Genomic DNA, 27,849 nt, shown 5'->3' on the forward strand with positions numbered 1-27,849 from the left:
AAATTGTTTGCAAGTGTAAAAGGGCGAAAATAATCTTGTATATAGTATCATCAATTAAAATCAACACAGTGGTCTTGCTCAATTACATATTGCTCTGATCATTCATAACATTGTACAAATTGTTACTATTGGGATTGGGATATTTATTTTCAGTAGTTAATTTCCTATGATGACTTGGATAATTGAGTGAAAATGTCAACTAATATGAATTTCTGGTATTAGGTAAATAAGCTCAGAAATTAATTATAATCAATACTTGGTAGTGCAGATAATCTTGAACCCCTTCCTGTGGGTTTTGTTATGAAAAAGTTGGAACATCTTTAATATGAAATAGCAAGGTCATCTGACATCAAGCAACAGGAATGGGCTGATATTGGCACATACATTGATGCAATATCAAATGTATAAGGACCTCAAAAGACTTCACCTTTGACCTATGACCTTAAAAGGAAAGTCAATTCACAACCTCATGTAACAAACAAGAATTGTGTGAAGTGAAATCAACAATTCATAGGTTATAGGTCAATCCGACCTGGATTAAAATTATATACACAAATTTTTCTTCTCCAGAAACTTGAAAGAGCATGAATATGAAATGTCTCAATACAACATTTTTATCCAAACCTTGTATATTGCATCTTCAAAATGCATTTTTTCGCACTGACTTTGAAGAGCATGTTTTGTAGTTTTGTTTTCTTTCAAAACTATTAAATTAAAATTGGAAAACGACACTGAAAGATAGGTTAAAATGAAAATTTTTATTTAGAATATTCATGTACACATGCAGGCATAAACATGATGAAAAGATTTTGTAAGGAAAGGTTGTAATGGTTTAAAAATTTTGATTTTCACTATCCCATAATACAAAACATTTAGGTAGCCAACCCTTGTTTTACAAAATGGAATTCAGTATCAGGGATAATATAAAGACATATATCACAATAATGTTTGTGCATTAAAGACATAATTTCAATACATTTTTGCTTACTAAATGAACAACAGAAATACTGAAATCTAAATCATTCATAAAGTGTTCACTTAACATGTGCAAATAGAAATCAACAAAAAAAATTAACAGAGTGCGGTAGTGTGTGTGTAACAGAAAATTTGCGAGTGTGAAATGAATGTTTTATAGTGCATTGTATGACATTACAATCAAACATTTCTGGTCTATTTCATGTCACTTATCAACAAAATACAATAGAAAGTATACAGACAAGAAAATAATGAAATAAATAGCTACAATATTATTCAAATATCACAGTCACAACTTTGTCAGTACAGAGTACATTTAGTAACATCTTTAAGTTTTGTAATTTTAGGAGTCCAGACTATAGTAATGCACTGTAATTAAATCTTTTTCTGATCCAAAACCTGTCAAATCCACTGGTATAAGATACAGTTTTATAAAACGTAAGTCACACATACACATGTATTCTTTGTCTTTAATCACATAGGCCTTTTCAGATTCAGATATATAAAAGTGACATACATGTAACATATGAGACATGCAAGTCCTCTGTCCTATAAATGGGCTAGTAACCAAATTGCACTTCTTCTAAGATATCACAGAAATTCCCCCTGCGGCTGGGTGGAATGACCCTGTTCATCCATTAACCACTGAACACAGGAACTTGGTACACTAATGAGGAATTCCCCATCACCTTTTGACATTGTACTTGCGGAGTGTGGCCTCTGTACCTATTTTTAGCTGTTCTATGTGCGAGTCGATAAGTCTCTCTAGTTCTCTTGCTCTTTGATTTTCTGCTGCTAAAAATCTCTCTGACACAGAATTCCTAGAATTTGAGTCCTGAAAAGTAAGAAGAAAGAACTCACCAAACGGCTGCAATAATATTTAAGAAATCAAACATTCACCTGCCTAAATCAATATTTTCATTTGAAAGCAAGTTAAGACATAGCAACCCTCCTTTAAAATTTGTTGTATTTGACCAGTTTTATCAGAATGTTATAGGATTCATGTTTGCTATATATTCTTACAAATATTTAAGCACGATTTTGAAACCCAATGCCCATTACAAAGTCCAGTTGATATTTGAACTTCAAATCAAGCAAGATCTTCATCTAACACAAAACTTTGTCCTACTGTTTGGCCACAGGCTATCTCACATCTTTAAATGTTCAAAAGTTGTGGTCGGACAGACCATTATATTTCAAAAATCTTTGAACTTTGGGCATACATCCAGGAAGAATTTTCTTTTAAGCTTAAAAATGCCTAAAGGTATTTGAAAAATCCATTCTTTTGATGTATATATCTTCTACCTCTACATTGCCAAAGTCATCATTGAGTGCGTAGTCATTAACACTCTCCGAGATGGACATAGCTTGACTGCTAAGGACGGTCTCAAAACTGTTGTCTGCCTCATGGTGGACCTCTCCATCACCGTTAGCCCGAGTCCCTCCGATCTCGACATCGTAATGGTCAATACCGCTCACAGGCTGACCTGAATGTGGCAAACAGATGCTCTAAATAATCTCTATACACAAAGACTGCCAAAAATTTGTAAATGCTTTACTCTCTGAGCATGAGATGACAACGTTCTTATATGAAGGTCTACTGTAGAATTGTCATTGTTCATGGGGTGGGGGAGTTCAATATTCATGGAATTTGAGGGTCAACTTTACCCATGAATTTACATCAGCGAGCCCCATGATTAATAACTTTGTCAACATATCAGTTCTTTGAATCTTTTGTACATGCAAGTTGCCCATGAAATTACGTCCCCTTGAAGCAATAAATTTTTAATACCCATGAACACCGATCCCCCCACAAATTAAAATGATTCCCAGTATCCTCTTTTACTACCATACTTTTTAATATACTGTGAAATTATCATTGCTTGTGGGGGATCAATGTTTCTTGGATTTCATGGGAAATCCTTACCTACGAATTTACATCCCCACGAAACATTGAAACACACATGCATTGAGCACAGTAGAGCTATCTATCTTGATAAAACCTACAATTTACCCACAAAATTACATCACCACGAACCAGTAAAATTTTTGTTACCCATGAACGTTGACCCCCATGAACAATGATGATTCCACAGTATATTATTTTTAAATGCAGTGACAATTGTGGGTTTAATTTTCTTCTAGTGTTAATCTCAGTACAACATACAAGCAAGAATTCCTAACGTACTGTAGTTACTATTCCTCTCCATGTCTAGCTGTTCCTCCAGGCGAGCTTTCTGACTGCGTAAGTAGCTAATCTCCTCCTCGTATCGCTGTACGGTGGAGTCGAGTCTCTCCTGGACAGCACGTAACTTCCTTTGGGAGTCTTCCTCTAATCTCTGCAGTCTCCTGTCAAAAAAATATTATATCATCAATTAATGTATAAAATTTACAAGTTTATTGCATGTGCTAGAAATTAAAAAAATCCTTTTAGATTCATAGAGGAGTGCATTTAAAATGATGAATCCATTTGAAAAAAATTGGAATGAATTGTCATAAATGGCATAAACATCCCTCTGAACTTAACTGCAAAAGGATCATATGCTCTTGGCTTTATCCCAAATATAGCAGTCTGAGTTTATGAAACACAATGCTTCAGTGAGGTTATCCTACAATAGCATACCGACCTACAGTTTAACCTCTGACCTATAACCTGACATTTGAAAGCTACAATTTGTTGTGTTTGTTTCAGAATCTGCTTGCTTTCTGTTTTCCTCTGATATTTGCTGCAATCGCCAAAAAAAAGATGTGTTTCTATGCTGACCTATCATCCCTTAGACCTGATACTCTGTGCCAACATTTCCGAGTCCCTCAGAGCCAGGCATAACTCACCTATCATCCTTAGACCTGATGCTCTGTGTGGACATTTCCGAGTCCATTAGTGCCAGGTGTAACTCACCTATCATCTTTAGATCTGATACTCTGTGCGGACATTTCCGAGTCCCTTAGAGCCAGGCGTAACTGCTCCTCAAACTTCTCCTCCATCTCGTTCATTTCCTCCCTCAGACAGGCTAAGTCATCCCTCAACTGACGATTTTCTTGCTGCAACAGTCAAACATGTGGGTCAGTAATTATAACGGAGTAAACATGTGCAATTGAGAAATTAAGCATTTTCAAATTACATGTATGTAATTTTTTTTCGCATTTTTAATTCTAGTTACTAGTATTTATGAATCTTGATTATTAATGCCTGCAGTTCTTTGTAGCAATCTACTCAGAATTCATGACATACTGTACAGTGAATGGAAATATGTACTCTGCATAAAAATTTGGTTCATAAAATTTTGAAAAGTGAAACTAAGAGGAACAAAGACACTAAAGGTATGAAAATGAAAGTAGGAAAATAAGTGAGGGGTAAAGGATGAAAAAAATATTAAAGAAATGGAGAATTAATATGTAACAAACCAAACTTAATTAATAAAATATTAAATATAAAATCCCACACATTTTTCATTTAATACACCATGAATCAATTATTAAATAGTTAAATATTTTTTACCTCTGCCCTGAAAATGCCACGATTTTGTACATTGTACAGTAAATGAACACACATTGTTTGTTATATCATACATTGTATCCTCTCCCCCTCAAGTTTACCTCCAATTTCATGATGGTTGTGGTGTACGCATTTTGTACTGCTGTAAGATGATCCTGAACTTTGTCAAAATCGGAATCATTTTTGGCTTGTTGTAATATCGTCTGACGCAAGTGACGGTTTTCTAGTCTGAGTGCTTCAATCTGTGCATTTGCAACCTAGTTAAGGGGAACAAAGTTCAAACAACAAACAGAGTTAGGAGCAGTGAAAAAAACAGCAACAAGTTAGAAAGTTAGTGTCAGGGTAGCAGGCCATGTTGGAGGAGGGAATGATGATGATGATGATGAAGTGGTTGAAAAATGTGAAAAACATGTGGAGTGCTTCTAGGTCAAAGTTGAGCCGTGACATTTTGTTTTCTAGCATAGAGCAGATAATTAAAATTTGGAATTCACATCAAAGTTCATATTTATTTTTTTACAAGCTCACAATGAACATCAATCATTGAGACTCAGGAGCATTCAATGAATGTAATAAGAGTACTGAGAACAGAATCTACTCTTCTGAAATCTCGCTTGGAATTTCTTTCAATTCTAAGTGAGAAAAAGATATCTGCAAATCATAGGAATGCTATGGAAACTTAAAAACATGAGTGCTAGTGATGAAAAAAATGTGTGGGTGCATGATTGCAATGAGTAATAGCAAATAGTGTACATCTTTTTGTACAGACCTGTAGCTCTGCCTGTCTTCTGTCGAGAGCCTCAACCTCATTCCGTAACTGAGCCTCAACATGGCTGGATTCCTCACTTAAATCTGCCATTGTTTTGGTGCGATCATGCAGGTCTTTGGTTAAGCGTGAAATCTCTGTCTTCAGACCTTGAACTTCTGATTCATACGCATCTTTCTGGGTGAGCTGTAGCTCTCTTAATTTACTGACTTCTGCTCTCAGTCTTTTCACTTCACCATTCTCTAACTTTGTCAACTCAGTTTTCTGTAATATGAATAAAATATTTCATAAAATTATCAGGTAGATGTCTTGCAGTTTCACAATTTTGAAAACATGAATTAATGTTTAAATCTTAACAATTTTGACATTTTTGTAAACAAAATTATTAAAGCAAGACCAAAAGGAGCATATAGAACAATGATAAGGTTTCAGCACATCAAGACTTCATTATCATTATAATGATTTCTTTGTCAATCTTTCTTATACATTTACATACAATCTCCAAAGCTATTTGGCACTGCAGTAACACAGAAATTGATAACTTTCAGTCATGGTTGACCTGTCTCACCTTTTGTTCCAGTTGATCGGTCAGCCTCTCGCAGTCCTCCACGGCTCGCTGGAGATGTGACTGTAAACTGGACAACTCCTCCTTCATTTCCTTCTCATGTTTTCTGCACATCCTACAAAACACACACAACATTCTCATTTATTATTATTTTTGACCAATCATCTTCATAGATCTTTTTTTTTGTTTATTCTAATATGAATTTCCTTATTAGACTATTCACATGTCTGAACATCTAACAGTAAGCTGTATATTCTAGTGACTATCAAGAGTTATTGCCCTTTGACTACCTGGCCTCCTCTTTAGCGTCCTCCAATGATTCCCTCATCAATCGAATCTGATCGCTCTCCTCCTTCTGTCTTATATCACTCAAAGACCTGCAGAAATTTTTTTTAAAAATATCATCTCATCATCTAGATCTACAATGTAGTTCTAACTTCTAGTTTACTTTCATATCCCTGGCATGCAGACTCAAAATCACAAAATATTTTTAAGACTTCTTCACAGACATTTAGAGGGAGATAACTCACTTTATGATCTCGTCTTTTTCTGCCAGCGTTTGCTCCATCTTTGTCATACTTTCACTGTGGATCCCTTTGTCCTCATCTAATGCCCTCAGCAGGTCCTCTTTTGCCCTCAATTCACTCTCCAGCTCAGCTTTCTCCTCTTCATAGTTCTATATAAAGACAACCTCTTTGAAGGTACCATGTACGATATTTTGAAATTGTGTCTCTATTGATATCTTGTTACAGAAAAAAAGTATTTGAAATTGTGCCTCTATGGAGGTTTCTGTACAATACTGTAAACATATTACATTTAGCTCTGTATTCTTTTTAGCGCCTTTGGCGGAAAGAAACGACCGCTAATTCATGTACAACGCTAAATGTCTTGCACATATATACCAGTACATAAATAAGAATGTTAAGAAATGCGCTAAATCAAATCTACCCTAATTTGTACAAAATAAAAATATTCCGCCAAATATCGTACAAGCTAAATATAACACATTTACAGTATTTCAAAATGTGATTTGAAATTATCAAAATGTCATTTACAAACATCATATGTCATAGTGCCTACAAATTTGTAAAATAAATATCCCCCATCCTGATATATTCAACCTAGTGACCTACTCTGATTGAGTCGTTGGCCTTCTTCAGGTCATTGAGAAGCTTTTCGTTGTCATCCATTGCTTTTTTGTGTGCCGTCATGGCATCATCCAGCGAGGATTTTAACTTTTCCACCTTAGTCTCCTGTGGAAAAAAAGCAAAGAATTCACAAATTGAAAGTCAAACAATATCTAGAGAAGAAACTAGCTATTGAATAGTTCACTTATATTTTGTTTCAATACTTGTATGTTTTTTAAAATGAGAGAAGAGGAACTAAACAGCTATATAAACACAAAGCCAGATACATCTCTTGTGAATTTCATGTGAAAAAGAGTTTCACTTGAAAATCACACAAGACACATTTTCTGTGTACAAAATCTACTAACAGAGTAAACCTTGACAGCTATAGATGATAGAAGAGAAAATGTACATTAATTATCAATGAGAGTGGTTTGATGCTATTAATACACTGCACACCTTTAGATGTAGACTAGTATACGTATATACCTGTGCTGTTAGTGTATCATTAGTCCGCTCTAACTGTCCCTCTAACTGAGTTATCTGATTTTTGAGACTCAACTCAGTGGAGTCGAGCATCTGTTTTCTGCGATCGAGTTGAGATTGGTACGTTTGGGACTGGCTCTGTGAAGATGAGAGGGTGAGTGATAAATCTATGGTCGTGAACTTAGTTCTCAATCGTGCATTACATGAGGTGCTTAGATACAGATTAAGTACATTAATGTGCATGCCTTATACATGTATATTATTCAGTGAAATGCTTTTCATTATTTTTGCTGAGAGTATGAAATGATGAGTTTATTTTTTTTTTTTGGAATAAGACTTTTTTCATTACATTATTGAAGCAGATTTAACTTTTCCATCTAAATATTTAAGTATGGCTGAACTTTACAGTGTTAGAATTTTATTCCAATATGTCTTGGATAAGTTAAATCTATACCTAATTTAATAAAAAAAAAAAATTCCTGTACAAAAATGCATTCAAAGGCCTAAATATTTATGAGACAGTACATATTGATACATGCAATAACTGACTATTCTAAGTAGCTGAAAATTGGTAAGTAAATGAATAGATGAGACACTCTGAATGTCATTGTGTAAAGAAATGATGGTATTACCTGAATGAATTCACATTTCTCTGTCAGGGCTTTCCTCTGGGACTCCAGTGCCTCAATCTGCTTCTGAAATGTCCGTCTTTGTAACTCCCAATCCTTGGCTTTCTGTCTATATTCCTACGTAATATAATGTAAAAGTCTGTTAGCTTTACCTTCAAGTGTACTCTGAATGAGCAAGAAATATCAATGTTTAAACAAGTTAGTTTTTTTCTTCAGATCACATTGGCGACTGTAATCTTATCTACTTTCAGATTTGTTTCTTTGACCTTTTCAAACTAGTGGGTATTGATTAAATACTGGTATACATTTTTCCTTATCATTTACACTTCTTAGGGGAAAAAAACCCCATGCAACATAAAAGTTTTGTTGGCATTACAAAGTCCGACATATTTTCTTTAGGCATAGTTTTACCACTCATAGGTCCCTATTAATATGGTGGCCAGAGGTTTGAAATAATTTGATTTCATTGTGCCTCTACTCCCGTAATATCTTTTACATTTGGACATTTATTTCATGGGTAAGTACACTTTTGTGCAGTCACCCTATCTTACTTTACTGTAACTATGTGTAACTTGAGATATCTCATTTTCTCTGTACTTACCAGTATAGTATTGTTGAGATGCCCTATCTCATTGTTAATGTCCTGTAACTCAGTGTGACTTGAGATAACTCAGTGTCTCTGTACTTACCAGTATCTTGTTGTTGAGTCATCCTATCTCGCTATTACTATCCTGTATCTCAATGTGACTTGAGATATCTCAGTGTCTCTGTACTTACCAGTATCTCGTTGTTGAGTCGTCCTATCTCGTTATTACTATCCTGTAACTCAGTGTGACTTGAGATAACTCAGTGTCTCTGTACTTACCAGTATCTTGTTGTTGAGTCGTCCTATCTCGCTATTACTATCCTGTATCTCAATGTGACTTGAGATATCTCAGTGTCTCTGTACTTACCAGTATCTTGTTGTTGAGTCGTCCTATCTCGCTATTACTATCCTGTAAATCGGTGTGACTTTTGTCTTTATCTCGCTGATGGTCTTTTATCTGTTTCACATGTTTCTTACTCAGTCTCTCGTAATCTCTCTTTACTTTCTGAACCTAAAAGAAATATATATAATACAGTTGAACTTTGGTATCTCGAACATGGATATCTTGAATACCATGGATATGTCAAAGTGATTTTGAAGTCCCCAACGCTTATTTCTTAAGTATTTTACCCTGGATATCTTGAATCCTTGGATATCTCGAAGTATTTTCTTGGTCCTGTGAAGTTCGAGATAACGAGGTTTGACTGTAACTTTAATGTGGTTCATTTAATTTCATTTATCTTGGTAATGCTGCATTACACCTGACAGACTTAGCATTTGGTACTTGTTTTTTTTTTTAACTTAATTTGTTAGAAATAAAAAAGTTAGCATTTCTTAATTGTTAATAAAAATTACTTTCAATTAATGAAGAAATAGGGTTTAACATTAAAAACTGTACTCATATGACCTTGACCTTGCATAAAATGTCTCCCTTTATGTTAAAGTTCCAGAGTGCAAACACACAGAGAGAATACACATGTAACATTATGTCCCCTTTTCTTCAATTTGGTGACATAAAAAAATGAAGTACAGAAACTTAAATATTTACAGGCAGTAAAAAGAAAATTAAAACTAAAACAAGGCCTACCTCATTTTTGAGATTGGTCAGTTGCTGTTCGTAACAAGTGACCAGTTCTCTGTGAGATTTCTCCATAGTCTCAACCTGAAGTCGCAAATGACCAATCTGTAAAACAAAAGAAAATTAAACTTAATTTTCAAGTACATGTTAATAAATAAATTTTTATAAAGTTTAAGTAAATAAGATTGTAGACTATGTTTTTATTTTTGTTTTTACGATTAACACTAAATACATTTCATATTTATGCATGCAAAAAAACCAAGACAATTTTTTTCTATCCTGAATACAGACACATTTTTTTTTTTGTTTGGTTAAAGGTTTAAAAAGCTCAAAGACAGGTACCAAGTTGCACTTCATTCTCAAAGACAATAAACATGCAATAAATATACTGGTAAGTATAATATATCGTAAAATTATCCCTGCATCATAAGCCTCCTACCCACCCACTCAGGTAACTCAAACATCAACTTGACGGCAAAAAGTATCCTCTTAAAAATAGGAAAAGAAAATTCAAAATACCTTTTCAGTCTTTGCGAGACCTTTATTTATGAAGGTCACGTGCAGTCTGTACTTAATTCCCCTAATTAAATCCACTCAATGATTTTTTGGCTTTGTTTGCCCCGACATTGTAAACCGATTAGCCAATGACTGCATTAAAGTTTATGAAGATGTCAATTAATTCCTCATTAGAATTAATTTAATTTGAACATGTTGAAAATATTAAAATGTGCACAAAGCAGAGATGTGCAGTTCATAATGATTTTTTTTAAATTTTGAAATATGCATAAAAAGAAAAAACTGGAGGAAGGAATTAGATATTGTTTGTATTGAATCTACAGACATTTCAATGCATACAGTTTAAGTCATCTTTTGGAGTCATTTTTAAAACTGCAATGGGTCTTTTCTTTATATCGATCTCCTTAATATGTGATTCAGGGCATATAGTTTTTTAATTATATGTTTTAGTAGGATGGATTTTGATTTAATTTTAATTTTAATTTAATTGAAATAATTGGAAAACTCCTTAGCTGCATAGGCAACGGAATAAAAGGGGAGAGGAGGACTTGGGCAGGACACTAGAGATGACTTTTTGGACATCAGGAACTATTTGGAGAGGGCCGTGCTGTCTGGGATATACATAGTCCATACATCATTAGGTACCAACCCATACCATTATTTATAAAGCAGGTAAAAATTAGAACACACGACGCATACAATGTACTCTAGTGTTTCAAAAATCACATCCCTATGAGTATAGAAATTCTCAAGAGATTATTTAAAAAAAAAAAACCCAGTTGATTCTCACCAAAGGAAAAGGTATTATCTGAAATATTCATCAATAATCATTTGACTAGAGGCTTATCAGATAAACAACCCAAGATGTGTCAAGCATGGATTAAACCTGGGTTCTGTATTTCTGAACTAATTGCAATGGGTGATAGACTTATTTGTCAGCAAGATTACACAGATTTACACAAAAGAACTTTAAATATGGAACGCTTCCAACAAAGTCCTTCAAATATTAAAACCTGCTGACAATTTTGTCAAATGGCAAATCTGAGTTCAAAATTATAAATAACAAAATATTTCAAATATTTAAATTAGTATTGTTTAAGTCCTCTGTAAAACTTTTCAAGTTCATTTTCTTACTTATAATTACTACTATAAACGTGGATGATTTAACAAAGTAAAATTTTGCAATTTCTATGCAACAAAGTGTTCATAAGGGGGTTATTTTTGCTGAAAATAAAAATTACATTTATGTTTATTGTTGTATTATATGGTAGCTTTTTTGAAACTTCATGTGGTGAAAGATTTTGTAAAAACTTTACTCATCACAAAATTTGTTAAAATTTTCCCACACAAACATTTCCATGTTTACAGTATTATCAACAAGAAGGAAAATAATTTTCGTGTTAAATGTCATTCAAACATTCAAATACAATATAATGATATCACAATTGCTTGCTATATGTACAACAACCCCCCACCCCTTCCTTGAACAGACAAAAAGTAAAGACATCCTTGTACAGACATACAGTAGAGACGTCCACACAATAGGGCTGTGTATTGAGCAAAATATTTCGATACGATACGATACAATATTTTATAAAGCGATATGCGATATATTGGATTCTTTAACAAGTCTATCAAAAAAGTCTTGTATATCATTTAATCCATAGATTTGATAAAAACTGGGTGTTTTATTACCAAATTGGAAGTTCATGTCTCACTGTCTTTACAAAGTACACTTCGAATTCAAACTTTTAATGACTGTAAAACTAACATGTTAAAATATAGTTGTCTATGTATTTTGTAATAGTTATTTAAGATGTGCTATCTCCTTAATGTTTTAATTCATTATTGATCATTTTTAATTCAAAACAGTTAAAATAACCTTTGGTGACTGAAATTCTCAACTTTTTCACAGAATTATAACAAAAACTGCCTGCCCGATACATATTGGAAGTTATTTTTCGATACGATACATTCCTGAATATTCGATATGTATTGATTAATCGATATATTGACACACCCCTACCACACAAACTGGTGTTACTTAGAAACATTTCAAGACATTTCTCAGGCTAAGATGAGGAGATAAAGCCTACCAATTTTCCAATTAATGAATAACTAAATAGAAAAGTTAATTAATGGAAATTTTTAAATATAAGATTGGCACAGTCAAACCTCATTATCTTGAACTCAAAATATCCAAGGATTAATCAAAATCTTTATTGTGATTAATTTTTTTAAAGCAAAGTTATTTACGAACTAATCTTTTGAACAAAATCATTCATCCTGTGTTAATCAGGTACCTAACCATACTGATAAATCCTACCTCTTTATGCTTTTGTTCAATGGTGGACTTCTGTAGTAAATTTTCCTTGTCTTTTAGCTCCATTTTACTTTGAAGGCTCGTAATTTGGTGTTCCCAATCTTTCTTTTTAGTGGCCATCATGATGTCGATCTGTTTCATCAACTCCTGAAGCTCCGCCTCGCAGCTTGCTGTCAACACTCCCTTAGGTAACCTACAATATCAGTCCTCTATGGCTTTAGTTTATATCAATCCTTGCTGGCTAGAGTTTTACAGTGATTTACTGTGGCCATGAGAATTCAATATAAGCTCCAGACTGATCTGGTTTTTCATTCATTGTTCACAATAAGTAAAACCAATATTGTCATTACAGTAATTTTTACCAGCTATTAAATTCAAAAATTTTTAAAAAGGTTTACCAATATTTAATAGCGATTCTCTGTAACCACTTAAACTTCTTTGCCACGCATGGTCACCGATTTTGATGAAACTTTGCCCATTATTACAACTTGACACCAGAAACATATATCAAATAAAATTTCGTTGCTATGTGTCTTGGTTGCCATGGTAACAGCCAGTAAAGTTGAAAAAATTGAGATTTTCAGCTACTTTAAATCTTTATTAAGTCTTAATAAAGACTAAGAAAAACAAACAAACCATTCTCCCAAAAACATGACACCTTCTTGCCACTTATGCTATAGAGAAACTATTTAGAATTAATCTCTATGTAAGTGGTAACCATGGGTACATTTGGAATACATTTTAGATGCTGAAAAATGCTGAAAAACGCTCTATAGTCACAAATGATAGATGTTACATGATCAAACTCAATCAACAATGTAAGAAAAACAATGAAAAATATTTGACCTCATGTAATTAGGTATTGGCAATATTATTCTAAAAATAACTTTCATGGTTGCCATGGTAACACAGTGTCACCATGCAAAATCCGTTGCTATGATTGGGTTAATGCTACTATCGTGAGGAAAAACAATAAAATTCATGACTGGCACATATGCATCCTTAGGATCTTGCAACACCGACAACATAAGAAAAATGAAATTAATTGTTACTTTGCAGTGTAACCATGGAAACAATGTACTAGTTGTTTAAAGTGATATTTTTTTTGCTGCTTTGGGTATTTACTAACCTTTTAATCAAGAAAAATATTATTTGAATCATCTTGAATAGTACTTATCTCGTAGAACTAATGTTGAATATCATATATTGATAAAGGTTATTGAAAAATACAACACTGTTGCTATGGTTACCAAGAAGAGAAAATGTTCGATTTTGTTAATTTTTTGTCAATATTAGACCCTATGTGCCAGCTTTTTGCATCCAGTTAGAGATTGGGTGATAGTCAAAATTGAAAGTCAGGTTAGTTGTTCACATATATCAATCATTAAAGTTTTGGGAATCTACATACAACGGTACGTATCCAAGGAAACAGAGTATTTTTCAGATTTTTATACATGTTTTTTCGCCTTATTTCCATAGCAACGCACTATTTAAAGAATTGAAATTGAATTTTTTGAAATGTGAAAATTAGGGTCACACCAAGGCCTTTAAAAATTGATCATCAGTTATATAGAAATATGCTTTTTAAATAGATAGGATAAGATTAAAACACTAAGAGAGTAAATTTAGAATCCCTTCGTGGTATTAAAACCATGGCAACCATTGTCAACCTATAAGAAATATCATATTTTGTCCTTGGTATATGTTACAAGGATCTCTTCTCTATTAATTGCTTGCATTTCAAGCTATAATTGTTTTTATTCTTAAGTGTATGACTTTATAAAATTAAATGAACAAAATTATTACTTTTGAATACTTTGTTTCCATAGTAACGTATGTTAAAGATGATTTACCAAACATGTTTATCATGCATTTAAGACACCAGGCCTTCAACTTTCAGAAACAGTCATTACCACTTGTTTGCTTTGCTGCAAACGTTAACTGTGGGACTCTGAAGATGTTAAAAAATGCCATTTTTCAAACTTTAGGACATGTTGCTATGGTAACCATGACACGTAGCAACCAATTTTTGCCTGATATGAGTTTACGGTATCAAAGACTTTTATCATAGAGAGTTTGGAGAAATTCTGAGACTATGCGTGCCACAGCTCCTATATAAAAGTTCAAGTCATTACAGAGAATGGCTCTTAAAGTGTCATTTTTATGCCATAAAAACCTCGCCACAGAGCTGCATTAAGGTAATGTATATCTATTATTTTTAAACCAAAATGGCAAAATTAATGATCAATCAATTAATCAGGTATATTGATCATAGTATTTACTCACTCTGCTTCAGTGAAATACACACAGGCACCTCCGGGGTACCACTCTGTACAACTCTTGTATGTGTACATTTATACACCCTCAAAATCTCAGATCCCAGTACACACACAGAAACATACTGACACCCTGCGGCTTCAGTCTGATTTTGAGGCTAAGTGATCTACCCGTAAATACCTCTGAGCTAATTAAACGACTTGTATGAATTGATTGATTCATTAAAATACAGGAGGACTAGCTATAACTGATAATTTAGAAGACCTCACCTTTTATTCATTGCGTATTTAAACAGTTCTTCCATACTCCGCTGACAAGAGATAAAAATCACAAACTCTGACAGTTTCTACAGCTAAGACATGTCAAGTCAGATCTCAAGAAAAATCCATAATTCTGTGTCCTATCGAAGATCCTCTTTTAAAAGCACTAAGACAAATCCAATTTATTCTTCCAAAGAACTGAGCCAGTTTGAAATGTTAGGAGACAATTGATTTTTCTTGTAGATAGAAATCAGTAAGAGTGAAAATCAATACGTCATTAAAATTCAGCTTTTAATGACCAAAGATCAAACACTGATCATACAGTTTTCTTTTTTATTTTATTTTGAAAAGAAAAATGGTAAAATGGTACACTAGGTAGAGATGTATGGAGAACTGTCAAAAATACCAAATGTGCACTAGCTATAAAACCTCAACTATGATTTCAGAAGTTGATCTTACAAACATGATAAAAGCTAGCAGGTACAACACATTTCTTATCTTTACAATAAAAGAGTTAAGTGCTAAAGTGCTCTCTCTCTCTCTCTCTCTCTCTCTCTAAAATGCCTTAAACTGTGACATTATTTACAAGTAAGTGTGAAAAATCATGTGCAAACCAAAATAATTCTAACCCTCAAATAGCTAATCTTAGCCACAATTGTATAGCATTTTTTCTGTTCACAAACTGTGCTAAGCACTCAAACAGCAGACAGCAATATGCTACCTATGGCCTAAATGAAATCGGCACTCTGCACTATTATATTACCCTTGACCTCAACACACAAGGTTATATGTGCTAAGAAAATTTTGTGTATGCATGTTTTTTTTTAGCAATATCACACCAATCTTTTTGAGTACTCACTCGTCTTTCTCAGTCATTTTATAAAAAAAATTACATCTCGGTGGAAATTATGCTACAAAAGATTTCTCTAAATGTACCAATTATGCTATGCTACAAAACATGTTGATATTATGGCATATATAATCTGTACACCTGAAAGTGATATCTTTGTCAACCTACTAACCCCATTAAAAAAGAATTAGGAACAATTGATTTCAAAATCTTAAATGAACCTTGAAATGTCATGATGTTCTTAATTAATTCTCATTAAAATATGTGTAATGTTAGATGTATTACCGTAGAATAAGTAGCTTAATTATTGGACTGCTTAATTAATAATCTTAATAATCTTACTTTACAAAAAAATATCTTGACTAAATGCAAAGGAACTTTACACTTACAAGTTATCTAGTTTGGTAAAAATATAACACAAAAATCAAATAATATTTGACTGTTAGTTCATTTCACAATAAACATGCTTTAATAAGTTCAGAAAATTATCATAATTATGACTTAACATCAGGATTTGCTGATATGTACAAAATGAGATATTAAAATAGAATCTTTAACTTGAAACAAAAATAGTGCTCCAGGATCTAGTCATGAAACTTTTTAATTAATTCCATAATTCAACATTTTTTTTTTTTTTTAAATTTCTTAGTACCTACTAGTAGGTGAACTTGTTACTAAAATACTGCATGAGATATTATTTTTAAAGTGTTTTGATTTTGAGGTAATTTGGTTCTCCAGTTGTATACTATTTTGAACTTAGCAATTTTAATTTTCTCAATTCTGTTAATTGGCTAGAACAAGATGCACATGAACATTTCGATATTACTGTAACTTCATCTCTTTTTTGTGGCAATTTGATCGCATGTAGTTAAAAATTCACAAAAATCTGACAAATACTGAAGTAAACTAATTATACACCATACACTTGTACATAAATTAAATTTTTAGTTTGTCTAGAATACAAAATATCGAAATTTATTGTTTTTTTTACTTCATGAGAAAAAAAAAATAATTTGTAGGATTGCACTCAAATCAGTTAAATGACAAAAATGAGGAAGCCCCACCTCTGATCTCTCTGTAGATCCACCCACAGGTTTGAGATTCTGTCCATCCTTGTCTCATTGGGAAGGTCAGATTCCACAAGCAGGCTCTTTACTAACTCCCTGTACTCTGTAAAAATATAACATACTATATATAGTAAATACAGTTGAACTTCGGTATCTCGAACACTGATATCTCGAATACCATGGATATGTTGAAGTGATTTGGAAGTCCCAAACACTTATTGTTTAAGTATTTTACCCTCGATATCTCGAATCCTCGGGTATCTGCAACTTTTTTCTCAGTCCCATTGAGTTCGAGATAACAAGGTTTGACTGTAATTGTATATTCCCATATTCACACAAACCATTGAAAACCTATATACACCTCATACTGATGTTAATAGCCATGCATTTGGATAAATTCATGTTACATTAATTGTAGCATAATTATTTGCAATTGATAATTTTTTTTAATAAGCAAAGAGGAGGCTGAATGGAATATTTTTTTCTTTCAATTTTCCGTTGTCCAAAAATTTAAGGTGATATGGCAATTGATACCTTAGAAAGAAAAAAAATAGTTTAAAATATTTCAAGGATATGACAGGATACAACTAATTGTCAGATCTAAATCGTCCAGTTGAAAATACCTAAGCATGCACCTTATCTTAAAGAAGCTCTTATGCCTTATCTTTAAGTATCCGCTAGTCAATATCTTACACATCTATGTACCTATATGAAGTGAGAACATTGATAATTCATAAGGAGCAAACATTGTAGATTCTACACTTACTTGACTGTTGACACTGATAAGATTTTACGACAGTTTTACAGAAGCAACCCTCAAACAGTAATCCAATCAAAGAGATTTACAGCTCCCAGCTCTTAATGTCAACAATAAAATCGACAGATTGTTACACACAAAGAACTTGACTTAGAATTCTACCCTCGAATGTTAAACATGCTACAATGTTTAAAGAATATCTTTGCTCAATGAAAAAGACCTTTGTATTTGGGGGAGAAAAAAAAAACATGTCTGGCCAAGTGAATTAAATACCTAACTTCTTTTACAAATTAAATGGAAGATTGAAGGCACAATGCAATTAAAACACAATTTAATTGGTTTAAAGAAAAAACCCATTGTATAGGAACTGCACTTGAATTCAGTGGTGCTAATGAACAAGTCCTTACATTATTGTTACAAATCTTTTACATATACATATAACATGAATATTTAATTTTCAAAACCTTCAAAACCAGAGACACACATTTTTTCTTGACTTGCTTTGTGTTGTAGGGTCTACTAACTTAACAGATGTGTAAACAAGTAAAAAATATTAATTTATTACCAGAGTTCAAAAGATAATGATGAACATGATAAGCATGAGAAACCTAGTCATAACCTGGGCTCCGGTTACAAGCTGAAACTTGGTTTGTAAGAGAAGAAATCGTTATATTTCAGAAAAATTTTATTCATAAGCGGAATCTGTTTTTCAGTTTAGGGGCCTTAAATTCATTTGAAGATGTCAAGACAAACCCATGGGAGAAAAAATAAGATAATACGTTAAGCAAGATGAAATCTACACCTAAAAGCAAAATATTGACTGAGGTTTCAATGTCTTCTATCTTTTTATACATATAGTTTTCAGACGTGGAACACACAAGTATCTCACCATAGTGATCAATAAAATCATCAAAGAAAACTTCTGCATGCATTATTATAGGTATTTCTGAATATTAATACACATTTTAATAATTGAAATACATGTACATGTATTAATTAAACATTACCTTATGGTCATAGGTCACGTGATAGGGTTATGAGTTAATGTTATCTTTTATAAGAGAGAGTCCACTTCTTACTAGAATCCCGAGTTCAAGGGACATGTAACAAGTTAAACTGTTTAAGAGTTCAAGAAATCCAATAATAATTAGTGGTGCACATGATGGTAAAGAGCCTCTCTTAATACTTTTATAACAGAAAAGAAAATGTGGCATAACAAATTAGGATGTAAATCCAGGCTACATGAATTTTAAGCAACTGCAATTGCAATCACAATTTCTTGGGCCTTTCTGACAAGTGCAAAAACAACCTCAAATGTGATATGTAGGCATCCATGACACCCCCCTCCCTCTTCAATGATATTACTTAAAATATGCTACAAAAGGGAGAATCAACTCTGTCTATCCAATACTTTAATAAATAGGAAGTGACTTCATTTTGTATAAGATTTTTTCATCTGATGATGTAAATGCATTTGAGGTGTGTTTCCAAGCTTGCATGAAAGGTCTGAGAAGATGCAGCTGCAACTGCTCCATCAACTCAGAGCTATCCAGCCAATGGGAAATAAGCCTGCTGAGTGCCACATCCCCCCTTTAATGTCTTAATTCGTCCCTTATGACACCAAGACACCAGCATAGGTTTGTCCTTGGTCATTTTTTGCAGCTCATAGCAAAGCATGGCACCAAACATAACGGCTAAGGAGAAACTGTAATAGAAAAGACCAGGATATAAGCCCTGGTGCCCACTGAACTCTATATACAGATATACTCTAAGTTCTATGAGCTATCTGACCACCAGCAAACAAACTGTTGGCAACATTCTCCTAACTTAGATCTTTATTGTACTGTCAAACCTCATTATCTCAAACTTCACAGGACCAAGAAAATACTTCGAGATATCCGAGGATTCGAGATATTCAGGGTAAAACACTTAAGAAATAAGCGATTGGGACTTCAAAATCACTTTGAAATATCCATGGTATTCGAGATATCCATGTTTGAGATACCAAAGTTCAACTGCATTCATTCCTGAAGATATTAAGCTACTCTCTCCCTGGCATGTTTCTATTGACAATGTCTGTTGTTTTGGGGATTGATCAGGGCATGAAGTGTATCAGAAATGATGAGAAGGATCAACCTGTAATTCAAACTTAGGCCTCCCTTATCTCTTAACTTTAACGATTGCAACATATACAAATCAAAATATATCTTGCCATAAACTATAAAATTTGAGTACAAATAGAAATGTTCTACACCTAGTGATAAAGATGTAGCCTTATTACTTACGATAACCATGATAACATAACAATTAAATGTCCCCCTATCGAAAATATTAATATGTTCTTTAACTTACTTTGCCTTATCATGCTCATATATTCCAATTTTTAAAAGAGATGCAAAATTTTTTTTTTTTTTTTGAAAAATGATGATAAAATGATACTTTTAAACATGTTTCTACCTGTTGGTTATGGTATGCCTTCATGACAGTTCATGCTGTTTACAAATATGTACGGAATTTTCAAGCTTGAATGGATTGTCAATAAACTAAATAAAATAATACTTACACAAAAAGATACACTACCATTCACTTATTTCTGAAAAAAGAAGCAAGTAGTTTAAAATAATTCCCTCTTTTTTTTTGTAAACACTCCGTTGACAAACAGAAAGTGGAGCATTTCCGGCTTTTACGACAATCACAAAGGGGGCGTGTCATATGACAAAGTGAAAGTAAATCAAAGCTGCAAAATGTTGTTGATGTTCGAAGACCAGCACAAGGAACACTTGTCGTTTCTTGCAAAAGTTAGTCCAGATGGTAAGCATTCGTTAATTTACTAACAAATTTCTTTATTTACCGTGGACTCGGCATGAAAAGAAACAATACATTTACGTGTACATCCTATTTTCTTTGGAGAAGTTACATTATGACTATCCAGCTACATAGGCTGAGGCTATGCCTGTCCAGTTACATAGGCTGTAGGCATGTCTGTCCATTTCTTTAAAAAGAATATTGTACAACCCACTACACAGGTACAATTACTTGTTTGAGCTATGTTGCTTAAATTAGCAGAAATATAGTGGATTTTATGGGATTTTAATTTATCGCTTGACCAACCCATATTGATGTCCCTATAAACACATGATCAAAGCTTATATTAAATTTAACCCATGGTCTTGTTACTTCATTTACCTTTCAACTGTTCTCAACTGGCTTATGTAACTTTGTAGTCCCACTATGTTATTGTAACAATAAAAGAGAAAAATGCAACGGACTAGGCTGGGATTCGAACCTGGGCCCCCTGAATCTCCAGTCAGGCTCTATACCAATATAGAGCTATCTGGCCAATGACGATCGAAGCCATCTGATCTCCACATTATTATAAAGGGGGCATAACTCTAACTGGCATTTCACTTTTTTATGTTCACAAAAATCCCTGTTTAGTAACTGAATGATACTGATACCAACAAAATGGCAGCTAAATTGATAATGCACAGAATTCTGACTTGTTAAAAGGATTTCATTCACCATACATTTGTAATGTATGGTGTCCGGATAGGGCCATTTCCAAATGCTCAACAGCGCATTCAGAAAAACATGCCATCGCGCTAACACACAACACAACTTTACACAACACGCTGTCACACACCTCACTAACACAACTTTGTGAGTTGTGTGTTAGCGCAACAGCGTGTTGTGTGTTAGAGCGACAGCCTGTTGTGTGTTAATTAGCGTGACGGCATGTTGTGCGAGCTTGTGTTAGCGTGACGTTGTGTTGTTCAATGATGTGTTAGCACCATGGTGTGTTGTGTGTTAGCATGACGACATGTTGTGTGTTAGCGTGACGGCATGTTTTTCTGAATGCGCTGTTGCGCTTTTGCAAATGGCCCTATCCGGACACCATAGTAATGTTATTGTTATTTTAATAAAAAGAAAGACAACTTACTAAAATACCAACCTTGCTTTTTTACAATGTATTTTCAGAGAAAATCCAAACTGAAAAATTGCACATTTACTGCACTTTTGAATAAATACACATGAATTAAATTTATTGTTCAAAATTCACATTTGATTATTTATCATTGATAATCATAATAAGTCAGCTTTGTAACTTTTCAGTGGTTAAGGAGTTCTGCAGAATTAGTATGGAATTCATCAGAAAAGGGACGAATCCAAAGATTTTCCAAGGAGCAGCACGTAAGAACAGTGGTCAAGGAGAATTGATAAAAAATTAAAAACGATACTTCGCATAATGCTATTAAGTCTTCTGAGTGAGGTTATATTGCAACTAAAATGTATATTGCTGTTATTACATTCTCTTTTCCAAGACATGAAAAATGAAAATGAAACTCAAGATTTGCTTCATTTCTTTTACTAATCAAGAATCTCCAGATATAAGATTTGTAATATTATTTATATACCAGGTATATGATAAATAATAAAATAAACTCTCAGATTGATTGTTTTTCAGAGAAGCTGAATGTTGACGCGGATACTGTACAGCATGGAGTAGAGGGGCTTATGTACTTAATGACAGAGAGCTCTAAGCTTATGGTCTGTATGATCTAAAAATCACACAATTGATTTACTTTTTTAATCCTGAGTTGGACTATGATCTATCTGACATGACTTAAACAACTGTAATTTTACTTATTGGAAAGATTTTCATTGCATTATTTAGAATCACCTCAAGCTCGTGGTTTTTAGATCTTTTGAATAATCAAGCAAGAAAATATAGAATGTACATGTATGAACAGTTACAGTCAAACCTGCCTTATCAGCCCACTGGCTTAATGATCACATAGCTATCATATTTTTTTTATTATTTGAAATTGACCATTTTTGTAATGATAATCTGTATAAATTAGCTTATACATGTACTAATAATTGTACCGGTACACTGTATATTAATTTCTTAATTTAAGACTTTCAGTGCATTATTTATAGTCATCTTTGGTTTATCATTTTTTCATAATTATAATCATTGATTGTAGTTGAATGAGATTGATTTCCAAGACTCCATTATGACACTTGGATTTGAGGAGGACATCAGACAAACACTTCTGGAGATCTACCTACAGAATCGACGAGAAATTAGAACCATCTTATCAGAAATGTCCATGGATCTCCCTCATTACCATAACCTGGAGTGGAGATTTGATGTACAGGTATTGATTATTTTTTCATTTTTAACAGCAATGACAATGATCTGCATTAGGTATAAAAAACGAAACAAATAGATAACTGAGCAATGAATTGTACATAGTGAGAAGTATGTGTGCCATTGATGATGAAAACTTAAATTATGTGTCTGGTATACCATAGCTACTGATGAAAAAACAGATACCTGTACAATTAAATTTATTGTATATTATTGTGAATGTTTTTGTGAAAACGCATTTATTTAAGAAAAAAGGTATCATTTTAAACATCTATCAGGATATAAATACGGGTTGGTCACGAGATCAAATTCTATAAAGCCCAAAGGGCTTTATGGTAAATTTGATCTCGTACCAACCCGTATTTATAGATATGCATTGCTTTTAATAGTGTTATATAAAAGAAAACATTTGCAAATGTAAATATTCTTATTTCTGGATGACTACTGCATGCAAACACATGTAAGGCACTGAAAACTGTATATCTTCACTTAAGTTTATGAGACTTTATTTTCGCACGACAAAATCGTGGTGCATGCCTTTATCTTTAAAACTAGAAAGTTACATTTACTCCAGATCACTTTAATTCTTTTACAATTTATCTGCTTGCAGGAATGCTATTCAAGCTACTGAATGAAAAACTCCCCTCTGAAATGCATACATGTACATTGATCTGTTCCATTTAATATATTAAGTCACAGTTAAAGATTTGCCAATGCCCATATGACAATGTGTTAATGGTAGTTTGCAGGTGTACTTGGTGCTGTGTTTAAAGGGCAACAACTCTTACCAGCTAATCATGAAGATGTTAACTTACACCCACAACCTTTTTTTTTCAGTTGGCCAGTAGGTCACTCAGAAGACAGACCACTCCCACAATTCTGTTCAAACTTCAGACAGAAGAGTCAGGAGTCAAGGACACTACAATTCTACAGACTGACCCAGTGAACTTAATGCACTTAACCAAAGTTCTGGACGAGGCGCTTCAAGAAATGAAGTCACCCTATTGCAGGAGAATAGTTAGAAATATTAAATGAATTGAAACTCTAAAATATGTGCATTAATCTTTGACATTTCTAGAGTGGATGCCTTGATATACAATGTTTTCTAAGTGAAACATTCTTTATGTACTGATGTGTGAACCAAGGTAGAAACAAGCTGATAAAAAGTAAAAGGAACAGGAATGACATGCTTTCTAAGTCCATCCACCTGAACAATATGTGACTTTCACTGGAAATAAAGTCAATACATTGAACATCATATATACTGTACTGAATTTTATACAACATGTATATTGTTTGTACTTTTTTTGTTGTTGTTGTTTAAGTTATACAAGTAAATATTTGTCCAATTTTCCAATAAAATTAAACTGTTCTATCACAGTAAAGAAATGCCATTTGCTTTGAAAAGTTTACATTGTACCAAATGAATATACGAGAGGCATTAAACTGATATATCAGGTTTATGAACTAAAAAACATGTCATCAACAGAAAAATCAGCTTTAGTGATAAGTTGGTATATGAATAAATATACTATTGAAATAAAGATGAACAGAGTTTAGTGATTAAATATTTACAAACTCTGTAGTTGGTAGTGTTTATAGGTTATTTATTCATATAAACATACTAAAGTCATGATCTTGAGTCTGTTTACTGTAAGAAGGGACTTAGCTTGCTGAGATAGTCTTTGTTCAAATTACATTGGTGACTGGTAGATTACAATTTATATTAAGTTTAAATTACTACCATATTTCCAAAGAAATTCTACACAGTACAGTTAAGGTGCCCAATGGAAATATGGGCAATTTTTTGTGACCAAAAAATACATTTTTTATTGGGATAGCGATTCTTTTTAGTACTTTACTAATGTGGGATAAATGTAATTATGGTTATTAACTACATATTGAGGACGATTAGATTTTCTATTTAGACCTGTCATGTGATTTGCGCACATATACCGGTACTTGCAGTATTGAGTTACTTATTAATTTCAGTAGTGCAAGGGCATAACCAAATTAAAATTCTAAGTTTATAGATGATGTTAAGATTTCCCGTTTAAATTAAGCCCCGCCTCCTTTCTGTAGACTTGACTGTGCTGCATACTGAAAGTATTACTGTATGCATCAAAATGAATTGTTAAACCTTAAATGATTCTTCATTTTTCAATTTTTACTAGGTGATCTAAAAAATTTGTCTATGAATCGGTTGCTGAGATTTTGGACGTTGATAAGATGTTGGATTGCTTTGATGGTTTTTATGCCCCACTTTATTCCTCAGCATAGGTGGGATCAGCTATACATGTATCTAATTTGCATTTGTTGGTGTTGGACAAAATTGACAAAAATAAATCCACAGTTTTTTTCATCTTTATCGTTAACATGGAAGTCAGTGCAAGATCATAATAAAGAGTAAAAGGTACGTCTAACAAAACACTTTATTGGGAGGGTTCTTGTGCAGAATGTGTTTTGCCAAACTGTTGCCTTTATAGCTTATTCATTATCTTCAGTCAATTACTGATCAAATTTTGAGTTTAAAAGAGCATGATATGTCATGATATAAGTATTAAATACATTGTAGTACTTTAACAAGATAAATTAGTGCCCCAAACTTTCCATTTTCTTATATAAATGTATTGAGTGCATTTATCTTTAAAAGTGTTGTATTTTATTATAATGTTACTATAATCATATTTTTGACCAACATCAAAATGTACAGTTACTTTGTAATTAATAGTCCTACAAATAACAAAATAATTTAAACTTGCTAGGGAAAATATTCTGAAGCATGACCACAAAAATAAAAAGACTAGAACTTTCAAGTTTATTTAAAAGTATAAAGAAAATTACATAATTCAACACAACTTACAATAAACAATTCCATAACCCAACATTAAAAAGCATGTAAAATGTTCATATGTAAATATCAAGAATCTTCAGAGTCGATATTATGCAATATCACATAAGGGATATTAATCCCATTATAAACTTGCATTCTGTACATTTGATCACTTCTTTGCATGTTTATAACCAATACTGAATCCTATTTTGTATTATGACAAAATATAGATAATAATTAATGAAAATGTAAATAACATTTTTAAGTAAATAAACACTTCTGTGTGCAGTGAATCTTGGTTTATAAAATGACATAAAAAATCTTGGTATAATTACGAATAAAAGAATGATGTTGTTTAAGAGGACAATTTTGTTCATCAATAAATGGTCATAATTCCTTCTGTAAGAAAAATAAGTTGAATGTAAGCATGCACAGAAAGCAATTCCTCAAAAAAAGCAACAATTGAAAATAACTGAGATCTGCCTCATACATGTCATATGCAAATTAAAAAGAAAAAAAAAACTCTCACAAACACCCAACTTTTTTCATGATACTTATTTTAGAATTATAAGATTTTCATATGTGTCCCTATGAGATGTTTCTCGTACCATTTCATAACAAACAGCAAAAATTACACATGTAAAACAAAGGAGCATAAATTGAAGATTTAACATGATTTAAACTGGAATTTGGCTGTTTTTTGCGAACTACATTTATTTGTGATTGGATTACAAAAATATTATTCTCTACTAATTCTAATGTATCTGATATCATAATTGAAAATGCTTTCTGCAAAGGTATTAACAAATTACAGCTCAAACACAGTTACATAAAATCTGTAATAATTCTCATACAGAAAGGTGAAAGTAATATGTATCATAATACATGTACAATTTATTCTTATATCACATTAATACCGGTAAGTACAAAATATATGCACACCTGAGCAACAGCTATATACAATACTGCATCTGTATCTTAAAATTATACATGTAAAAAAAAAAATGCCCATGTTCAATCTCAAATATATTTTTTGCCACTGCTGTAGGGAATTTATTCAACCTATACACATAAAAAATTAAAGACAGATATGTTTATGAGAGAATCGTGATTAAAAATCTGTTTTTTAGCACCTGTAAGAGTAATTATCATGGATACAACCTTGGCAATGAACTCACACATCAAAAAAAGAGTCTCTTTTAAAAATGCCCCAAGAAAATATTTGCTCACAGTCTCTTAACCAAAGAACTATTTCTTCACTATCAGAATAAATGTTAATGTTGAGCATTGCTATGCTTTCGGCCTTGTAGAAACGTAAACATAAGCTACAATAATGGCTGCAATAACTAAGAGGACAGGCAGGCATATCTTAAGGGCATTGTCATGGTTTTTCAGATTTTCTAGTTTCCTCTCTCTTTTCTCCTTTCGGTTTTCCTTCACTTTTCCCTTCAGTTGACGCATTGTTCCAATTCCAAGCTAAAAATCAAATTAATATATAGCTTCTCTAAGCATTATTCATCCAATCTAAGTCTTATTTTTTGCTGTACAGTATATATAAATATACTTTAAGATAACTACTTTTGAAAATATAATCTCTTTAGACGTGTCATAAACAAATTATTATTTTTGAAGACACATTTACAAAGTGTACAAAATCAACGAATACACAACAGCACAAAACATGTGCAACTAACATGACTAAATTACCTATCCCAGAAGAAATAATCCTCCTGTAAGATACTTCTTCTAAACACCCAATACTCTTGCTACGATGGAGAAAAAAAAAAACATAATGACTCTTAAGAAAACAATGTAGATTTTGTGCTTATTTTTTGGTACTCCAGTGCAAACATTTCATACTTTTCTTTAAGTTTTCGTGTGTTATTACTTTTTTATTCCTATAGTTGTACATACCTTTACTGCCACGTAACGAACAGCTTAATGAGTGCATGTAATCAAGACACTATACACCTAATAAAAAAATGTAAATTAAGTCTGATGTCACATTGTAATGAAGTTGACACGTTTCCTACTTTCTGTTTTACACTTTAACATGAAAGTGAAAGTAGGTTCCTGCACTGTTTCGAGGAAAAAGTGCAAAGGAAC

The 27,849-nt window shown here is 32.8% G+C and overlaps 2 protein-coding genes and 1 long non-coding RNA gene across 3 annotated transcripts; 1 reads left to right on the plus strand and 2 right to left on the minus strand.

Annotated features, from left to right (window-relative positions):
- Positions 1–739: 739 nt before the first annotated feature.
- Positions 740–20,461, minus strand: LOC133180292 (centrosomal protein of 63 kDa-like). Its single transcript, XM_061314833.1, has 17 exons — positions 20,336–20,461; positions 16,996–17,101; positions 12,548–12,737; positions 9,715–9,810; positions 8,995–9,138; positions 8,045–8,158; positions 7,416–7,550; positions 6,933–7,052; positions 6,330–6,475; positions 6,090–6,176; positions 5,803–5,914; positions 5,238–5,498; positions 4,573–4,728; positions 3,875–4,017; positions 3,164–3,324; positions 2,281–2,462; positions 740–1,810 (listed from the first exon to the last, which is right to left on the minus strand). The coding sequence occupies exons 2-17, from the start codon at positions 17,040–17,042 to the stop codon at positions 1,661–1,663; spliced, it is 2,244 nt and encodes a 747-aa protein (XP_061170817.1). The 5' UTR covers positions 17,043–17,101; positions 20,336–20,461; the 3' UTR covers positions 740–1,660.
- On the plus strand, positions 20,435–24,373 carry LOC133180294 (COMM domain-containing protein 2-like). Its single transcript, XM_061314836.1, has 5 exons — positions 20,435–20,566; positions 21,869–21,946; positions 22,221–22,303; positions 22,744–22,917; positions 23,748–24,373. Exons 1-5 carry the CDS (start codon positions 20,500–20,502, stop codon positions 23,943–23,945), a joined length of 600 nt encoding a protein of 199 aa, XP_061170820.1. The 5' UTR covers positions 20,435–20,499; the 3' UTR covers positions 23,946–24,373.
- Positions 24,374–26,025: 1,652 nt separating this feature from the next.
- LOC133180565 (uncharacterized) lies at positions 26,026–27,745 on the minus strand. Its single transcript, XR_009720361.1, has 3 exons — positions 27,658–27,745; positions 27,451–27,509; positions 26,026–27,219 (listed from the first exon to the last, which is right to left on the minus strand). It is a non-coding gene; the product is annotated as an uncharacterized LOC133180565 (long non-coding RNA).
- Positions 27,746–27,849: the final 104 nt, after the last annotated feature.

This window comes from Saccostrea echinata, unplaced genomic scaffold (genome assembly GCF_033153115.1).
Source record: "Saccostrea echinata isolate AGI-Se365-2 ecotype Australia unplaced genomic scaffold, CSIRO_AGI_Sech_v1 ptg000006l, whole genome shotgun sequence".
In the NCBI taxonomy this organism is placed as follows: Eukaryota; Metazoa; Mollusca; class Bivalvia; order Ostreida; family Ostreidae; genus Saccostrea; species Saccostrea echinata.